We start from the raw sequence: 15052 nt of genomic DNA, 5'->3' as shown, positions 1-15052 counted from the left end.
TGGTTGTTTTGGGGTTTCTTCACATTATTGCTTATATAGCTTTACTCATTTGGTAGATTCCACCACCCCATCCTTTGTGTATCTGAATAGTCAATCTCCCTCTCACATCAAACAAACATGCTGTATGTCTTCCACCATGTTCCCTGTCTCAAGTTCTTCTCTCACCCACTTAACCTCCACTTCACCCCTACGTGATCTCTGTACTCTACTCCAGGCCAAGGGGGTGTTTGATATCTGATATGAGAGGCAGCACATTTGTGGACAGTCATTTAGTTTCCATTCCCCCTTAGGTTCCTGGTGCAAGTAGTGAACATCTTTGGAAACAGACAAACAAAAAGCTTTCCAATGGATCATTTGCCAAATGATCAATTTATCTATGTGAGAGGTATGTGGTAGACTAGACAAACACTAAAGAAATATGGCTTGTTACATATGAAAACATTTGTTAGAGCTGTACTTACCAAGGCTATATTTGAAGTCCCCCCACCCCCAATAAAATGTCTTCCCTAGGGTCAGCTTTGTGATGGTATCATCCCACTGCCATTCCTTTAGAGCCCAAAACACATAAGACATGAGTTAAGGAGTGAAATGGAGGGGGAAAGGCTGTTCAATATCACCATCTTCAACAAGTGCCGAGGAGCATGACGTGTTATAAGTCTTCCTGGTCCTCTGTATGGCTTTCTGATCCTCATCCAGGTTGGAGAAGAAAATAAAAAGTGCTGTTCTATTCCTATTTCTTTATGAAAAATTCAGCGATTGCCTGTGATAATGGTGAAATGTATCCTTCAGAATCTGAATAGTAGAAACTGGTTTGGAATTTTGAGCTCTGCATCTATGGCAATGGTAGCTGGTAATTCAGTAGCTGCTTCAGTGTGCCCACACAAAATATGAGTTTTTAAGCCAGCACATGCTTCCCACAGTATATAGCCCTTAACCTCCCCCCACCCACCATCTGTAACCCTCCAACCGTAGTCAGTAAGTTTTACACTCAGGAAACCACCTCCATAAAAGGAAAGTCCATCCTGGTGTCACACATCAGTAAATTTACCGCTATACCTTTTTTAAGATGTCTCTTTCACTTCTCCACATAGCCCTACATTGTCACCTGTTCAATGTGAGAAGAGTTTGGGGTTAAGCCTCATGTTAAATGTGACAATCTTTTTTTAAGAAATAGATAAATATTTTAAATACAACAAGCAGAAATCAAACATTACTGCCTCCAGAAATATATGGGACTCATTTCAGCTGCTAAAAATGAACTGCAATGCACAGGCAAATCATGCTACATGCTTAAAAAACCGAAACAGTTGAAAACACAACAAATATCTACTGCTACATTCTGGAAGCCTTTTGTTTTGAATAAGTTAATGAGAATGAAAGCATAATCCTCGCAAAAATTCTATTGGCCTGCATGCGCCTTAGAACCCTAAATGTTGAAGATACTAATTCTGGAGGCGCCTTGCCAGGAGGGGCGTGTCTTCGGTGACAGGTTTAAAGTCTGTCTACACATTCAGTTTCCGGCTAGTATTTCTGTTGAGGTGCAACAAGACTTACCTTTTCTTTTGGCTTTTTTCTGTTGAGGGAAAACTAATCCACAGCCATGGTAAGCCTAATCACTCACAAGTCTCATTGGTTTATCTTGGGGAAGGGCAGTGAACAAAATTACAGATTCAAAATAGAGCTGTTAAATATGCTAGGGATAAAATCTTAGAATATTTGATAACCCGAAAAAGAAGTAGCGTATATTTTAAAAATGCTTATAAACTATCTGAAAAATTCAAATTCAGTGCAATCAATATTCACAAAGAGCAGGGATTTAACAATCCATTTTTTGACTACCCAATGACTGCTAAATAAGGAATATTTATATTTAGAAAGGTGAATTGGAGATAAGAATGTGCTGGGGTGGGGTGAACAAGGGTCCATGATTTATAAGTTTAAAGATAATAGACAGCAGCAACATCTGTTCTGTGATGATTATGTAGATGCAGGGTAATAGATTCCAATTAATTTTCAGAATTACCATTTTAGAGTCTATGATTGATTTATATTTAAGTTCTGAATGGAACTCCAACCATTTTGTAATGCGATACCTACATAATATTGTCTGTAGCATATCTGCTGCTACATAAATTGCACATTTTAGTTCCCTGCCCAACAGATAGTACAAGTCTTATTGAGATCATGATAAATATTTTGGCTCCTGTCATTTATTTATAGGGCTGAATTCAAACTGATAGCTAAAGTTAACTGATGTTATAGTAATTAGAATAGACTTGTAGAGTGTTGCATTGTAATTATTACATGATCGTTATCCTAGAGCGAAGCGCAACAAGAGGCCCGCTCTTACCTGAGTGAGGAGATGATTGCTGGTGAGTGCCCTCCTACAGTCTCTGGTGCCCTCACACATTTGTTTAGATCTGTTTGGCTGAACTAATGGTCCATTGATTTCAATTGGTTCAATGATTTTAATATTGGAATATTAGCATTATATTTACCAAAGTGTGCACTGGTTACAGTATAATTTGAATGCTTAATTAAAAAATACTTTTGCACTTCTACGATCCAAAGAGTTTAAGGCAGCTTTTGACATGTTTGACACCGATGGCGGTGGTGACATCAGCACCAAGGAGTTGGGTACGGTTATGAGGATGCTCGGTCAGAACCCCACAAGAGAGGAACTGGATGAAATCATTGAGGAAGTTGATGAGGATGGTAAGCACAATGTATGCTTCTTTTCATTTAAAAAATACTACATAAGTATTAGCCAAACAGTATGTGAAAGGACTGTGTATGTTGCTAAACTGCATGTATCTAGGATAATGTGACCAATTTATTACTCTGGCTGTACAGCTATTTTGTAATGTGAGACGTACTCTGAAATCACAGGCAGTGGCACCATTGACTTCGAGGAGTTTTTGGTTATGATGGTGAGACAGCTAAAAGAGGACCAGGCTGGCAAGAGTGAGGAAGAGTTGGCAGAGTGTTTCCGTGTGTTTGACAAGTACGTCACTTTAATTCCTAAGGTGTGGTATTGCCAGAGAATGTGTCATTTGAGGGGAACTGAGATTTGATGATTTTTCAGTTTAGTCATCTTTTTTTACCTACCTTTTACCTCTTTAAAGAGTTTGTTTTGAGAGTTAAACCAGTTAAACTACAAGTGATATCATCAGAGTGTATTTTGGTCATATTTTACCAGTCATTCCCTTCCAGCGAACCAAATAACCTGGTTTTCATGTGAGTCTCTGATTGTGTCCGGTAGGAATGCTGATGGCTACATTGACAGAGAGGAGTTTGCACAGATCATCCGCAGTACTGGAGAAAGCATCACAGAAGATGAAATTGATGAGCTCTTGAAAGATGGAGACAAGAATGCTGATGGCATGCTGGACTTTGACGGTAAGGGAGAAGTTTGAGGATGCATTGCTATTTATATTTATCAGTTTACTTTGAAGCTTCCTGCCTTTTTGTTTATATCTTGAGTACTGCACATTGTATGATTATTGTTAAGGTATGCACCAAAGTTAATATGTTATTAAGGAAGTATAATTGTTCGATAACATTAAAGTGTTATTGCCATATACTAAAACACATTTATTTATCTATTAATTAATTAATTTTAACTTTGACAGAATTCCTGAAGATGATGGAAAATGTGCAGTGAACCAGAGACTGATGGACATTCCTTCTTGCCATAATTCCTGCTTGCCTTCTCATCTCACTCACTCATCTTGATGAAGCATAGCCTCTTTTACAGATGGAGAAGGCCCCTGGTTTAGAACTTGCAAACACTCTTTGATCTTTCTCATGATTATGAAAACACATCAAGGACAGTCAGTGACTGTGTGCCCAAAGCAGAAGAGCCAACATGAGTAGAGAAGTTCACTGGATGACCACAAGAGGGAGGACATTGCAAGCCTAGACCACCACTAGCCTAACAGATTGAATTTGGTCAAGATCAGAAATTTGCCATCTCAGTCTAGACCAGGTCTAGACCTATGAAAATACTAACTACTTCCACAATGCACACCAGCAAAAAATAATAAACCATAATTGAATTCATTAAATCATTTTCAATTGATTTGACAGTTTCACTTTCATGGACTATAACTGTAAGGTGTAATATTAAGTTATATTTTATTTATTTTTCCATTTTTTCTGGTGCAATGTTTTTTTTAAATTTATTTTGCTTCTTGGTCAGTTGTTATTGATACACGTTTCTCCAGTCAATTTCCCAAAAAAATAAATACATAAATCTTGAAATATAGCTGGAATCTTTGGTGTACTGTGGCACTCTTACTAATGTTATACCAGCTGTTATGATGTGCTGTCACAGGCTTGAAACACTTTTTCAAACTCTTAAGTATTTTTGGGGCCCAAGCAGTGAAGCAGCTGGAACCCTATTGAAATTGTTCTGGTATTTTATTAATAAATATATTTTATTAATATTTCCTCCATTTTTACCCTTGAATATTCATCAAACCCTGGTAATTAAATTTTAAAGTTTAACAGAAAAAGTTAAACAGTAAACGTTTTTCACAAAACATTTAATCTGGAAAATCATGTAAAACCATTATAATTAACCAAAGTTGTGGGTCACAACATACTTGAACAGAAAATATATAGTGTCATTATTATGTATTCTAAAAATGAACTGAAGCTCCTTAAAATTATTCAGTAGCTCTTAGAAAATGATATGATGATTATGATAATTTTAAGCCATTTTCACCATCTCCTTTGGTATATTATATTAACAGCAGATGTTAAATGAACCCTTTTGATAACTAAATTAAAACGTGTGTGCACAAAATAGGCCTCATGGTACTTCTGGTTAAGCCTATACTCACTTTTAAACAATTATATACTTAAGGGTCCTAATGTATATCTATTAACTAGACATAATAAATATTTTGTGTCACATAAAGCACCTTCTGTGCAGATTTGTGAGATTAAATATTTAAGGAAAAACAGAGAAAGGATGTGCTGCAACTCATTTAATGTAACAAGATACCACGCTGCTTTTAATATGATTGGCTGATTGGAAAATAAATTTACGTCATTCTGCCTGTAACGTCATTCGTGTTACCACCGTCATGTGATCTGAGAGCACAGACTATCATGGCGGCGCCATTGGATTCCTTGCCGCATCATTTTTTTGTCCACGGAGTGGGGAGTGTTAAACGTCAGAATTGAGTGAGAAGTCTCGACGGGATGTTCATAAAGCGGTAGGGGAAAATTAACGTTTTGAACCAGCTTAGCTGAATAATACTGAAACAGAAAAATCGATATGTAATTGTCATACTATTGTATTGTTATTATGTTAGGTAGCTAACACTGACAATAATTCAACATACGCGTGCGCAGCTGCAGGCTGCACCATGTAACCAGCTAATGTGATAGCGTTAGTTACAAGTGGTCAGTGCTTCTGTTGACAAAATAGTGATGACTAGCTTACATTATTTTCTGCAATTTAGTTATGCCCTCTATCATCTGGTGTTTCGTCATGTTCGCCAGGGAGTGCATTGTCTAAATTGTTAGGAATTATGTAAATTAGGTAAGTTACGCCATTAACGTTCGTTAGCAAGATAAGTTAACTCAATTGAAACTTGACAGCTGTTGAGCTGGCTGATTCGATTGCCTCCCCCCGCATCGTGGATAGCTATTTTACTTAGCTTATGTTATATTTGAGCCCACTTAATTTATACAGTAAAGTTTATATTTTCAAATTTACATTTGTAATGAGTTCTCTAACACAACAAGTCTCTGCAACGTCGTGTATAACGATGTTTGATTACGATGTTACTGCGATCTTGACGCAACTTTGAGAAATACTTACAACGTTGGAGCGTCATTACTGAGACGTTTTTAACAGGTCATTTTAGGTCACACAGGCGGAATTCTACAACTGAGGTTGCCTGAATATTAGCCTACAAAGGTAGGTTGCTGCAACATCCCAGTGTGGCTGAACATCCCTGTCCGAGACACAGCTATGAATTCTTAGGCCCAGGACACATTGCACTGGGAAACTGCTAGATAATATCATTATCAAGAGGTGCTTTTAAGTTGTATCATGCTGATCACTTTTTTCTGATGTCCTAAAGCTCAGCAAATGTGTGTCGTAAGCAGAGGGGTGTTGTCATGTCTAAAACATAATCCGTTTCAATTCATACCTTATTCTTGTCCCATCGGTTTATATCTCATCCTCTCTTTTCCCATCTCTTTTTGCCCTCTCCCTATCATTATCTTCCTTCACCCAGAACCTGTTGAGCGGTTCTGTTCCCTGTTGTCATGGTGCTCCTTCGGTAGCCCGAGACCCTGCTTACCAGGGTGGAGGAGTGTGTGAGGACGTGCTGCCGGCATGGCGTACTTTGTGCAGCTGTTCTGTCGGACAGTCCGCACAGTTGGCCTTGTCCTGTTCTACTATGTTTTTTCCATCGGCATTACCTTCTACAACAAATGGCTGATGAAGGTGAGATTTTATTGCTCTCAGTTTCTGTAGATACACATTTCTTCCTCAAGATACTCATTACTTCCTCAAGTGACTTATGGTGCTTGTGTGACTAATTGGTGCAGTTGAGATGGTGTGCCTTACTCAGGGTTACATTGAAACTGTCCCACCCACCATTTGTATCCCCTCACTCTCAGCCAAGTTGCCCTTTTATTCTATTTTCTGCATCATTAGTGGCATTGAGGTATTGTCTATCAGTGATTATAAACATGACAATGATGTAGGTTGCGGTGAATGACAGGAATATAACTCTGTTTTATTGTCTCTAATAGTTTTGTTTACTGTCCTGTCCCTCCAGGGCTTCCATTTCCCCCTCTTCATGACTCTGGTCCACCTGGCAATAATATTCTGCCTGTCTGCCTTGACACGCTCAGCAATGCAGTGTTGGACTGGCAAGCCCAGGGTCCTGCTTAGCTGGAACAGCTACATGTACAAGGTGGCCCCAACAGGTCTGTATAAGTACAGTGATCAACATTGCTTCCCAAAAGCCCTGTGGGACAATTAGTTTATTTTTGTGGCCATGGAAACCTATACCACTTGCATTGTTCTATAACTAATTTTTGCAGCTTCATTTAATTCACTTTTACCTTCTTCAAAGGTTTTAAATCCCCCCAATCCTCAGGTCCAGAGTCCACTGATTTAACTCAATTACAGTTTCTCAATGTTTGCTCTGTATATGGGGAGAAAGAAGACAGATAGATAGAATGTGAGAAAAAAGAAAAAGGTAGGAGGGGAAAGGGCAAAGAGAGATAGCAAGTTGTTGTCACACTGAACTTCTGTAACATAGCTCTCCAGGCTGAAGTCCAGGCTGAGAGTGGACTCTGTGACATGACTCCATATGTCGTTGGCACTTTTCAGCCTATCATTATGTAGATACGTGCAGCCTATGTGACATCCTGTAGGATCTGGGATGCCAGGTCAGTTGAATTATTATTTTGGTGTATTTTTAAGCACCGTTGTGAAAATGACATAACAATACATAACAATTACTTAGCAGATACTGTTATCCATAATGATGCACAGAAATGGAGAATATCAGGGATAGTCTCTGGAATACAAAAATGCCATACCACCAAGAAGATGCTGAAGGCTTATTTATAAGAGGCCTCTTTCTCTTCTGGTAGTTTTCATAATTGATTGTGATGTACTCTTCTCTGTTTCTCTTATAGCACTAGCTACAGCTTTGGATATAGGCCTGTCCAACTGGAGTTTCCTCTTCATCACCATCAGCCTGTGAGAACATTACAGTGCATGTGTGCGTGTGTCTGTGCTTGCATGCAATTATCTGTGTGTATTACAGAATACAATGAGTATAGTACTAAAATACAGAGATTCTTTTGAGCAAGCTGAAGACCATTTCACAAGGTGAATATGCTGTGTCAGATACAACTCCAGTTTTGCAGTATTTACAATAAACAAACAAATTTAGTGAAGTAAAAAGTGGTGGACTTATTAGGTGTCCAGATAGTTAGGCAAGCAGCTGTGTTCCTAGTTGGCATGGCACTCGCAAAAGAAGAGCAGAGTGGTGATGTTTTTGTTGGCTATCTCTTTCAGATACACTATGACCAAGTCCTCTGCTGTGCTCTTCATCCTGTTCTTCTCCCTGGTCTTCAAATTGGAGGAACCGGTGAGGGATTCTTAGAGCTCGAAGGTCCCATGGCTGTTTAGATTAAACTGCCAATATTCTGTACAACCACATGACCAGCCCCAGTTTTTCATCCCCCTCTGTATTTCCTTAACTTGTGAACTGCGGTGTGATAAAAGTGAGTTGACATCACATGCTTTTTACATGTTTGTCTGCGCTCTCGTGAATCAAAAGCGGGGGTTGCAGCAATGAGTGCCGATGATAATGACTGGGCATTCCATGCTGAGGAGGAAAGTGGGGAAATGCATGTAACAGTGATGGCACTTCCTTTAATAAAGAACCTTGCTTGAGTCTATATATTTGCAGGAGTGGTTCATCCAAAATAAAGATATTTATGTGGCAGTACTTTGCACTTTAATAACCTTGAACACTGTTGTTTCCCCACTGGGGCCAGAGAAGCAGTTTCTTGGCTGTTTGAGGAAGAAATGAAAGTGTTAGTTTGGGTATATGAGTGAATATATATTGGTGTTGTGCTGTGTTGCCACCTTACCTGAAAGATGAACATTACCTGTGAACATCATAATTTTTCTTCTCCTGCCTTCTGCACCAGAACCCATTCTTGGTTTTGGTGGTCCTCCTGATTGCTGGTGGCCTTTTCATGTTCACCTTTGAGTCCACGCAGTTCAATCTGCAGGGCTTCATCATGGTGCTGCTCGCGTCCTTCATCGGCGGGATCCGCTGGACGCTCACGCAGGTCCTGATGCAGAAGGCGGAGCTCGGTGAGTGGTGGAGCCATTGGGGGAGGGCGGGTGACAAGGGCAAGATGCCGAGGGACGCTAGTGTTTACCACAGGCTATCAACAAGGAGTCATAGGATGCTAGTGTTCACCGTAGCCTGTTCTGGCTAGGACACTGTGAAGAGCTTTCCAGCTAATGTCTATTTTGCTTATTACAAACAGGCCCCGAGGGTGCTCCTTGAGTGCCTTAAATACTTCTGTTTTTTTGTGCTACCCTTCCCTTCCCAACTACCCCTTTAATGGATTGCTTATCTGTTTGTGAATCAGTTACGTAGAGCTCAAAGTATGCCAGTGGCTGATGATTTGCACTTTGCAGTGTTGGGACATGAAGCATCTGCTGACGCGCTGCCCTCCAGTGTTGGGCCCAATCAATCCCTGTCACTGTGCACAGCAGCTTTAACTCTGCTCCACCTTGAACACGCTACAGTCTGGCACTAAACTCTGTTAAATCTTAATGGGTACAAGCACAAAGGCCTCATATACAGTGCCATGAAATAATATTTGACCCTTTCCTGATTTCCTACATGTTTGATTACATATTTGTCTCACTGAATGGTTTTTCAGATTTTCAGGCCAAATGTAATATTAGACAAAGGGAAACTGAGTACTTGGTGTTGTGACCCTGTAGCACTTTCTTTCCCTAGTAGATTTTTGGTTCTACCTGTTATTCAATGCAAATTTGTCTGAATGGCTTCATCTAAAAATGTGTCCTGACAATGGATGTAAAAGGTTCATTGAAATCAGTTGTGTGGTGAAGAGCATAATGGTGATGTTCCTGACGGTGTAAATCACTTGTGTCTTTACCAACATTCTCATAGTTTTTCAGTTCTGTTCTCTGGTTGTTGGGACCAACCATCTTTAATGATGGCATGGTTGCTCTCAAAGTCTCATTACATTTCTGTGCATTACATTTATTTGGCAGGCGCATTTATCCGAGGAAATGTAGAATAACTGCATAATGAAGCTCATTGGAACAACTATAGAACACAGGTCCAATAAGATACAATTCTCATTAAGTATCAGTTGTCCATAGCCATGAACATCAAGTCTAGATCACGCAGTTCATGCAGTAAGCATAGGCTAATTAGTCTCAGTCGGTCCTCCATAAACACAGTAGATTGATAGCATTGTACTAGACAGGTGTTACTGTGAAGAAATAACATCCTGAATGGATGCACTCAGTGCCTTTTTAACGTACTACAACCCCAGCTGCCTGATGCAGTTGCCAAATTACATTTTAAATCAAGATAATTTCAGATTATTTTCATGATAATACCCAACTAATGCAATGTGCCCCGACTCTCTTGTGTTTAAACATCTTATTCATGTCTTCTGTGCGCCTTGCTGACAGAAACTTTGGGTTTGATTTTAGTGTAACGTTTTGCAACATGCCTAGCGAAAGCTGACAGGTGGTGTTTTTTTTCTGTAGTGAGACAATAACAGTGCAGAACTGTCTGATCCGTATTGCTGCAGGCCTGCAGAATCCAGTGGACACCATGTTTCACCTGCAGCCTGTTATGTTTATGGGCCTCCTCCCACTCTTTCTGTACAACGAAGGTAAGACGGAAGTGTCTTCCAAGGTACGGTATCACTAGCATTACCTGATTTACACTTAATCTATGAATTAACCATTGTATTCCTTTTTAAAATCCAAGTTTTAGGGCTCTTATAAATTACTTTAGGAATTCCTTGAAAGAATACTTAATTCAGTCTAGTGAGGAGAATATAATTTCAGCCTGTATTTATAGAACTTGATACTGAAGTTAAAGAAATATCTTATATCTGTATAGATACGATAGGTGTTCTGTACTTTTAAGATTTTTAAAAATTTATTGGATGGTGAATCAACTTACTTGGAGTGAACTGAACAATCATTTCAAATAAAATGCAGTCTTTCAAAATACATTGGACTCTAGTTTCCAGAATCCGTGGGCCGGCACATGGCGAGTTTTGAGCAGTAGCACTGGTGAAATGGTATTGTTGCCGTATGTTTTCTCGCACCTGAGTGGTTTGGTAATTTTGTGACTCTTCGTGCGCCGAAGTGGGAGGGGAGCTACTTCTAGCGGTGTGTCAGTCAATATCGTAGCGCAATATCACAGTTTTCGGGTCAGTCCTGCCCGTCATTTGCGCTGTTTGCCACCCGCCTGCCCAGATCATGTCGGAGGTGTATCATCTCGCAGATCGCTAATTTAGGTTGGTTTAAACACCTGCACGGTGTGATCATTTAATCCAACTGCATTTTGTAAATATTGCACGATTTATGTAGTTGTTTTCCGTAGTTGAAATTATACCTCGCCTGTGTTACAACTGTCCCATTCACAGTTGTAACATCAGACTGTTAACGTTTGTTTAAATTGTACACAAACAATTTGTGATCACCTCAGACTTAATGTGACTTATCGTAGCAGACAAGTGTACATTCTTTCAAGTGAAATTTCACAGCTTTTGATTGCATTAAATAATGCAGTAAAAATGTAAATTGTTGCAATTCTTCCGGTTCTCCCCTTTTCAAATGATCTTTTTGAACACAAACGGTAATTACATTATGTGACCATCAGTATTTGAAATAAAGTATACATGCCAGAAATCTTTGAATATTGTTATTTTTTGTAGAAAAATTCTCAACAAAGCGATACATGTTCTAGCTGATTAAAAAATGTATACATATAGGAATTTTTAATGATTATTACTAGTTTAACTCAGATGCCGAATTTCTACATTTTGGTTATATTTTGATATTACGTTACAAATTACATATTTACATTTATTATGGCAAAAAGAGAGATTGTTGCAAAATATTGCATTGATCATCAAACTCAGTTTATAAATGCAGTCAGACGGACGGGTAGATTGCAGTGCGCTTCTCTGTTTTGACTGACACACACACCCAGCAGGGACTCTTCTCCCACCTTGGCTCTTCCCAGGAAATTACCGGCTCAGGTTCGTCAGAGTCTGTGAGCAATATTCCATTTCCCCAGGGCGACGGCTTGCAACACGCCATGTGCGGGTCCGAAAATAGGGCCCCTCGACAGAAAAAAATGACTGTCTGTGTGTGGGTTTCCTCTGGCTCTGTTTAGGCCTCAGCCTGTGCACCTCAGTGAAGCTGTTCCGCTCCAGCGAGCTCTCCCCGCTGCTGTACTCCCTGCTCACGCTGTCAGCGGGTGGGGGCCTCGCCTTCGGCCTGGGCTTCTCTGAGTTCATGCTGGTCTCCCGCACCTCCAGCCTCACGCTGTCCATCGCTGGCATCTTCAAGGTGAATCTGCCCGCTTCCCACGGTGGCATTCTCTGTCCCCCCCAAGTCCTGAGAGTGACTTCATTTCCTACATTCTGTCTCACATTCATCTTTTAACATCATTCCCACTGGTTGTCCCTTCATGCTTTTTCACCCCCTAAATCACAAAAAAACACATTTCTGACTCTGCTCTTTCCTTCTCTCTCTTTATTTTTTCCTCCCTGTATTGAAACTTGTTTTATTTGCCTTTTCCTAATCCTGAATTTCTTTCCTGTTTCATGTGTGTAGGAGGTGTGTACACTGCTGTTAGCTGCTCGGTTAATGGGGGACAAGATGACCGCACTGAACTGGCTGGGGTTTGCTGTCTGTCTCTCTGGGATCTCTCTGCACATGGGGCTGAAGACCTATTACTCCAAAGGTGGGAGCATCCGTCTCCCCGTCAAGCCCACCCATACCGTCTGGCTTACTGTGATTCTGTCATAACCAGTCTGTACATTGATCTGTCCCCACAAATGCAAATGCTTTTGTTTTTATAATGTCACCACACGTTTGTGCTTCAGGTAAGAGCCCCACCCTGAGACAGCTGTCCAGTCAAGACGGCAGAGATCTGGAGCTGCCCTTGCTCCGACATGGCCAGGAGGAGGGGGAGGACATGGAGGAGACTTGTGATGAAGAGGAGGAGCAGAGGATCCTGCACTGAGTGAAAGCGACCATGGACGGGCAGGTGTACCGCGCTGCGTGAATGTCGCAAGAGGAAAGGCTAGCAGGGTTCCGTAGACATTCTCCATGGAAGAGAATCAAGAGGAAGATGAGGATGGTGAAGAGGAAGGAAACACTGCTGCACACCCAGTGCTTCAATTGCCATCCATCTCCTGAGAATGTCTTCCGGATCTTGTAACATTAATCAGGGTTAAAATTTCTATGGAGGACTAATGACTTTCCAGTGTGCAAGATACAATAGTGAAAGGAAGGGATTTCTATCCTCGTTATGCATATCTGGATTTAAGGAGCAAGTTCTGTACAGAGGAAGAGCTTTACATATAGACTTTACATAGTCCCCTGTGTTTGTTCAGAGGACCAGGCTGCTGACTGTTTACTCCTAACTGATATTTTCTCGCATTGATTATGTGTATATGGGACCAATGCAGTGGTCAGATTGAAAGAATTTTCAGCAAATCATTTCATTTCAATTAAATGAGCTTCTGCGTATTTCTGCCTGCCTTATCTTTTGTGTTGTGTTCAGGATACGTGCACTCCAGCGAGTGAGTCCATGTGCATAACCTCACAACAGCAGCCTTGACCGAATCCTTTGCCTGTCCTGTAAAGGCTTCTAATGAGATTTCCTGTCACATTGGAGGAGAATGAGATTTTTTCATTCGTCACACTTTCAGCTGAGCGCTGCCTCGCAGAAAGGTCTCCATCTAATTAACTTTGTGTACTCAGAGCATGAACCTATGAAAGAGTGCATTCATCTTGACTGCAGGGCTGTGCCTCAGAGAAAACTGATGCTATTTCATGGTAAGGGTCATACAGCCACACGCCCATTTACTTTTCTCTCTTTAGTGTGAAGTCCATAGTGTGGTGTGCCCCTTTATTATGGCAATCAACAGGCTAATCATCAAAGTCAGCAGCTTAATGAGAGATGGTATGGTGTATATGTATGTTTGTATATGTCTCTGACCTGATGCCCCCCCCCCCCCCACTTAGGCAGACCAAAAGTCAGGTGGTTTTGGGCGGATTGGCTTGGACGATTCTGTGCCTGTTTGTGCTGTATCTTGCTAGCAGCATACTGAAGCTGGAAAAGACTGGGTAAGGTGCGAGGCAGTGGTGCTGATTTGTCTAAATTCACCTTGCCTGCTCCAGCAGGGCTTTGTCAGAGAAATACAGAAGAATTCATTCAGTATAGAAATAGTCAATCCTCAAGCATACTGGATTGATAGGACAACGGCCATTGTGATTAATAAGAATTTTTTGAACCATCTCTTCTTATTTGCAATTGATGAATGAATTACTATGTGCATGTATATACTACTACTACTACTTATAATGATGATGATAATAATAATAATAATTAATAAAGGGTTTTTTTTCTTTGGCAGTGTGGGTAGGTTGCATATATCATGAATATTGTGTTAATATTTTAAAAGTCATGATTTCGAGCTCTGGCAATAAAGTATGAATGGGGGGATGAAAGGGGATGAAAACTTCCTCTACTAACGTATGTCCTGATAGAAATAGGCAGAATGGATTCATGCTTTTTATTTCTCATGTACAGTGTATAACACCAGTATATGTGCTATACTTGTTGAAGGGTGCTGATCAAATTTTATACTTCCTGGTAAGGGAGGATTTTTTCTCTCATAGGGAAAGCTGAGTATGGTCACAGGAAATCACACTAATTTTGATGCAGCCCACTCCAATACTACTACATGATGGGAGTTCATCCTGTCTCATCTGTGCCTGGCCAAGGTGACAGTGCTGTAATTTTTTTGAATATTTCCTGTAATCAAATTTCCACCCCTGTTTCATTGTTCCCTGGCAGGTATATATTATGATGTTCCATATCTCTGATTTGATCTCACATCAGCATTATATGCAGCAGTGTAACACTGTTCACATTTGTACTTGAAAGTTCCGCTTTAATTTCAAAATGAAAATCCATTTGTAAACAAGTGAAACAGCCTGCAACGAGCTAACAGTGCCATCTAATGGATCTTAAAAACAATAACGCAGGGGATAATACTCTTTCATTTTCCCCTGTTATCTGATTCATATATCTGATTTAACTGTTTTTGTTCAACTGTCAGATTTAACTATCTTTTCCTTTGAGAATTACAATGTGCTCTTATTTTAGTCCATTCATGGATTTTGCCCAAATTCTTGATTTAAAATATCCAAGAGAACAGGACTGAGGTCCTCAGGTTCAAACCC

At 40.3% G+C, this 15052-nt stretch overlaps 2 protein-coding genes across 3 annotated transcripts; both read left to right on the top strand.

Moving 5' to 3' along the window:
* The first annotated feature begins 1473 nt into the window (after nucleotides 1-1473).
* LOC135234040 (troponin C, skeletal muscle-like) lies at nucleotides 1474-4263 on the top strand. The gene is made up of 6 exons (XM_064298151.1): nucleotides 1474-1603; nucleotides 2321-2372; nucleotides 2572-2715; nucleotides 2890-3004; nucleotides 3263-3399; nucleotides 3633-4263. Exons 1-6 carry the CDS (start codon nucleotides 1601-1603, stop codon nucleotides 3662-3664), a joined length of 483 nt encoding a protein of 160 aa, XP_064154221.1. The 5' UTR covers nucleotides 1474-1600; the 3' UTR covers nucleotides 3665-4263.
* Nucleotides 4264-5077: 814 nt separating this feature from the next.
* Nucleotides 5078-13330, top strand: slc35c2 (solute carrier family 35 member C2). Of its 2 annotated transcripts, XM_064298149.1 has the most exons (11): nucleotides 5097-5225; nucleotides 5873-5935; nucleotides 6258-6469; nucleotides 6807-6957; nucleotides 7678-7741; nucleotides 8063-8135; nucleotides 8704-8872; nucleotides 10363-10446; nucleotides 11967-12142; nucleotides 12410-12539; nucleotides 12682-13330. In XM_064298149.1, exons 3-11 carry the CDS (start codon nucleotides 6359-6361, stop codon nucleotides 12819-12821), a joined length of 1098 nt encoding a protein of 365 aa, XP_064154219.1. In that variant the 5' UTR covers nucleotides 5097-5225; nucleotides 5873-5935; nucleotides 6258-6358; the 3' UTR covers nucleotides 12822-13330. The 2 variants fall into 2 exon arrangements, with proteins under 2 accessions (XP_064154218.1, XP_064154219.1); XM_064298148.1 differs by lacking the exon at nucleotides 5873-5935 and having other exon boundaries at nucleotides 5078-5225.
* The last annotated feature ends 1722 nt before the right edge of the window (nucleotides 13331-15052 follow it).

This window comes from Anguilla rostrata, chromosome 11 (assembly GCF_018555375.3).
Source record: "Anguilla rostrata isolate EN2019 chromosome 11, ASM1855537v3, whole genome shotgun sequence".
Lineage (NCBI taxonomy): Eukaryota > Metazoa > Chordata > Actinopteri > Anguilliformes > Anguillidae > Anguilla > Anguilla rostrata.
This window is presented reverse-complemented; position numbering and strand designations above follow the sequence as displayed.

Bases quoted from the DNA above. Each gene is read 5' to 3' on its own strand.
- LOC135234040 (XM_064298151.1), top strand. The intron at 2,716-2,889 runs GTAAGCACAATG...CTGAAATCACAG, and splicing joins TGAGGAAGTTGATGAGGATG to GCAGTGGCACCATTGACTTC. The intron at 3,005-3,262 runs GTACGTCACTTT...TGTGTCCGGTAG, and splicing joins TGTTTCCGTGTGTTTGACAA to GAATGCTGATGGCTACATTG.
- slc35c2 (XM_064298148.1), top strand. From the start codon at position 6,359: ATGGCGTACTTTGTGCAGCTGTTCTGTCGGACAGTCCGCACAGTTGGC. The intron at 7,742-8,062 runs GTGAGAACATTA...TATCTCTTTCAG, and splicing joins CTCTTCATCACCATCAGCCT to ATACACTATGACCAAGTCCT. The intron at 8,873-10,362 runs GTGAGTGGTGGA...GTATTGCTGCAG, and splicing joins GATGCAGAAGGCGGAGCTCG to GCCTGCAGAATCCAGTGGAC.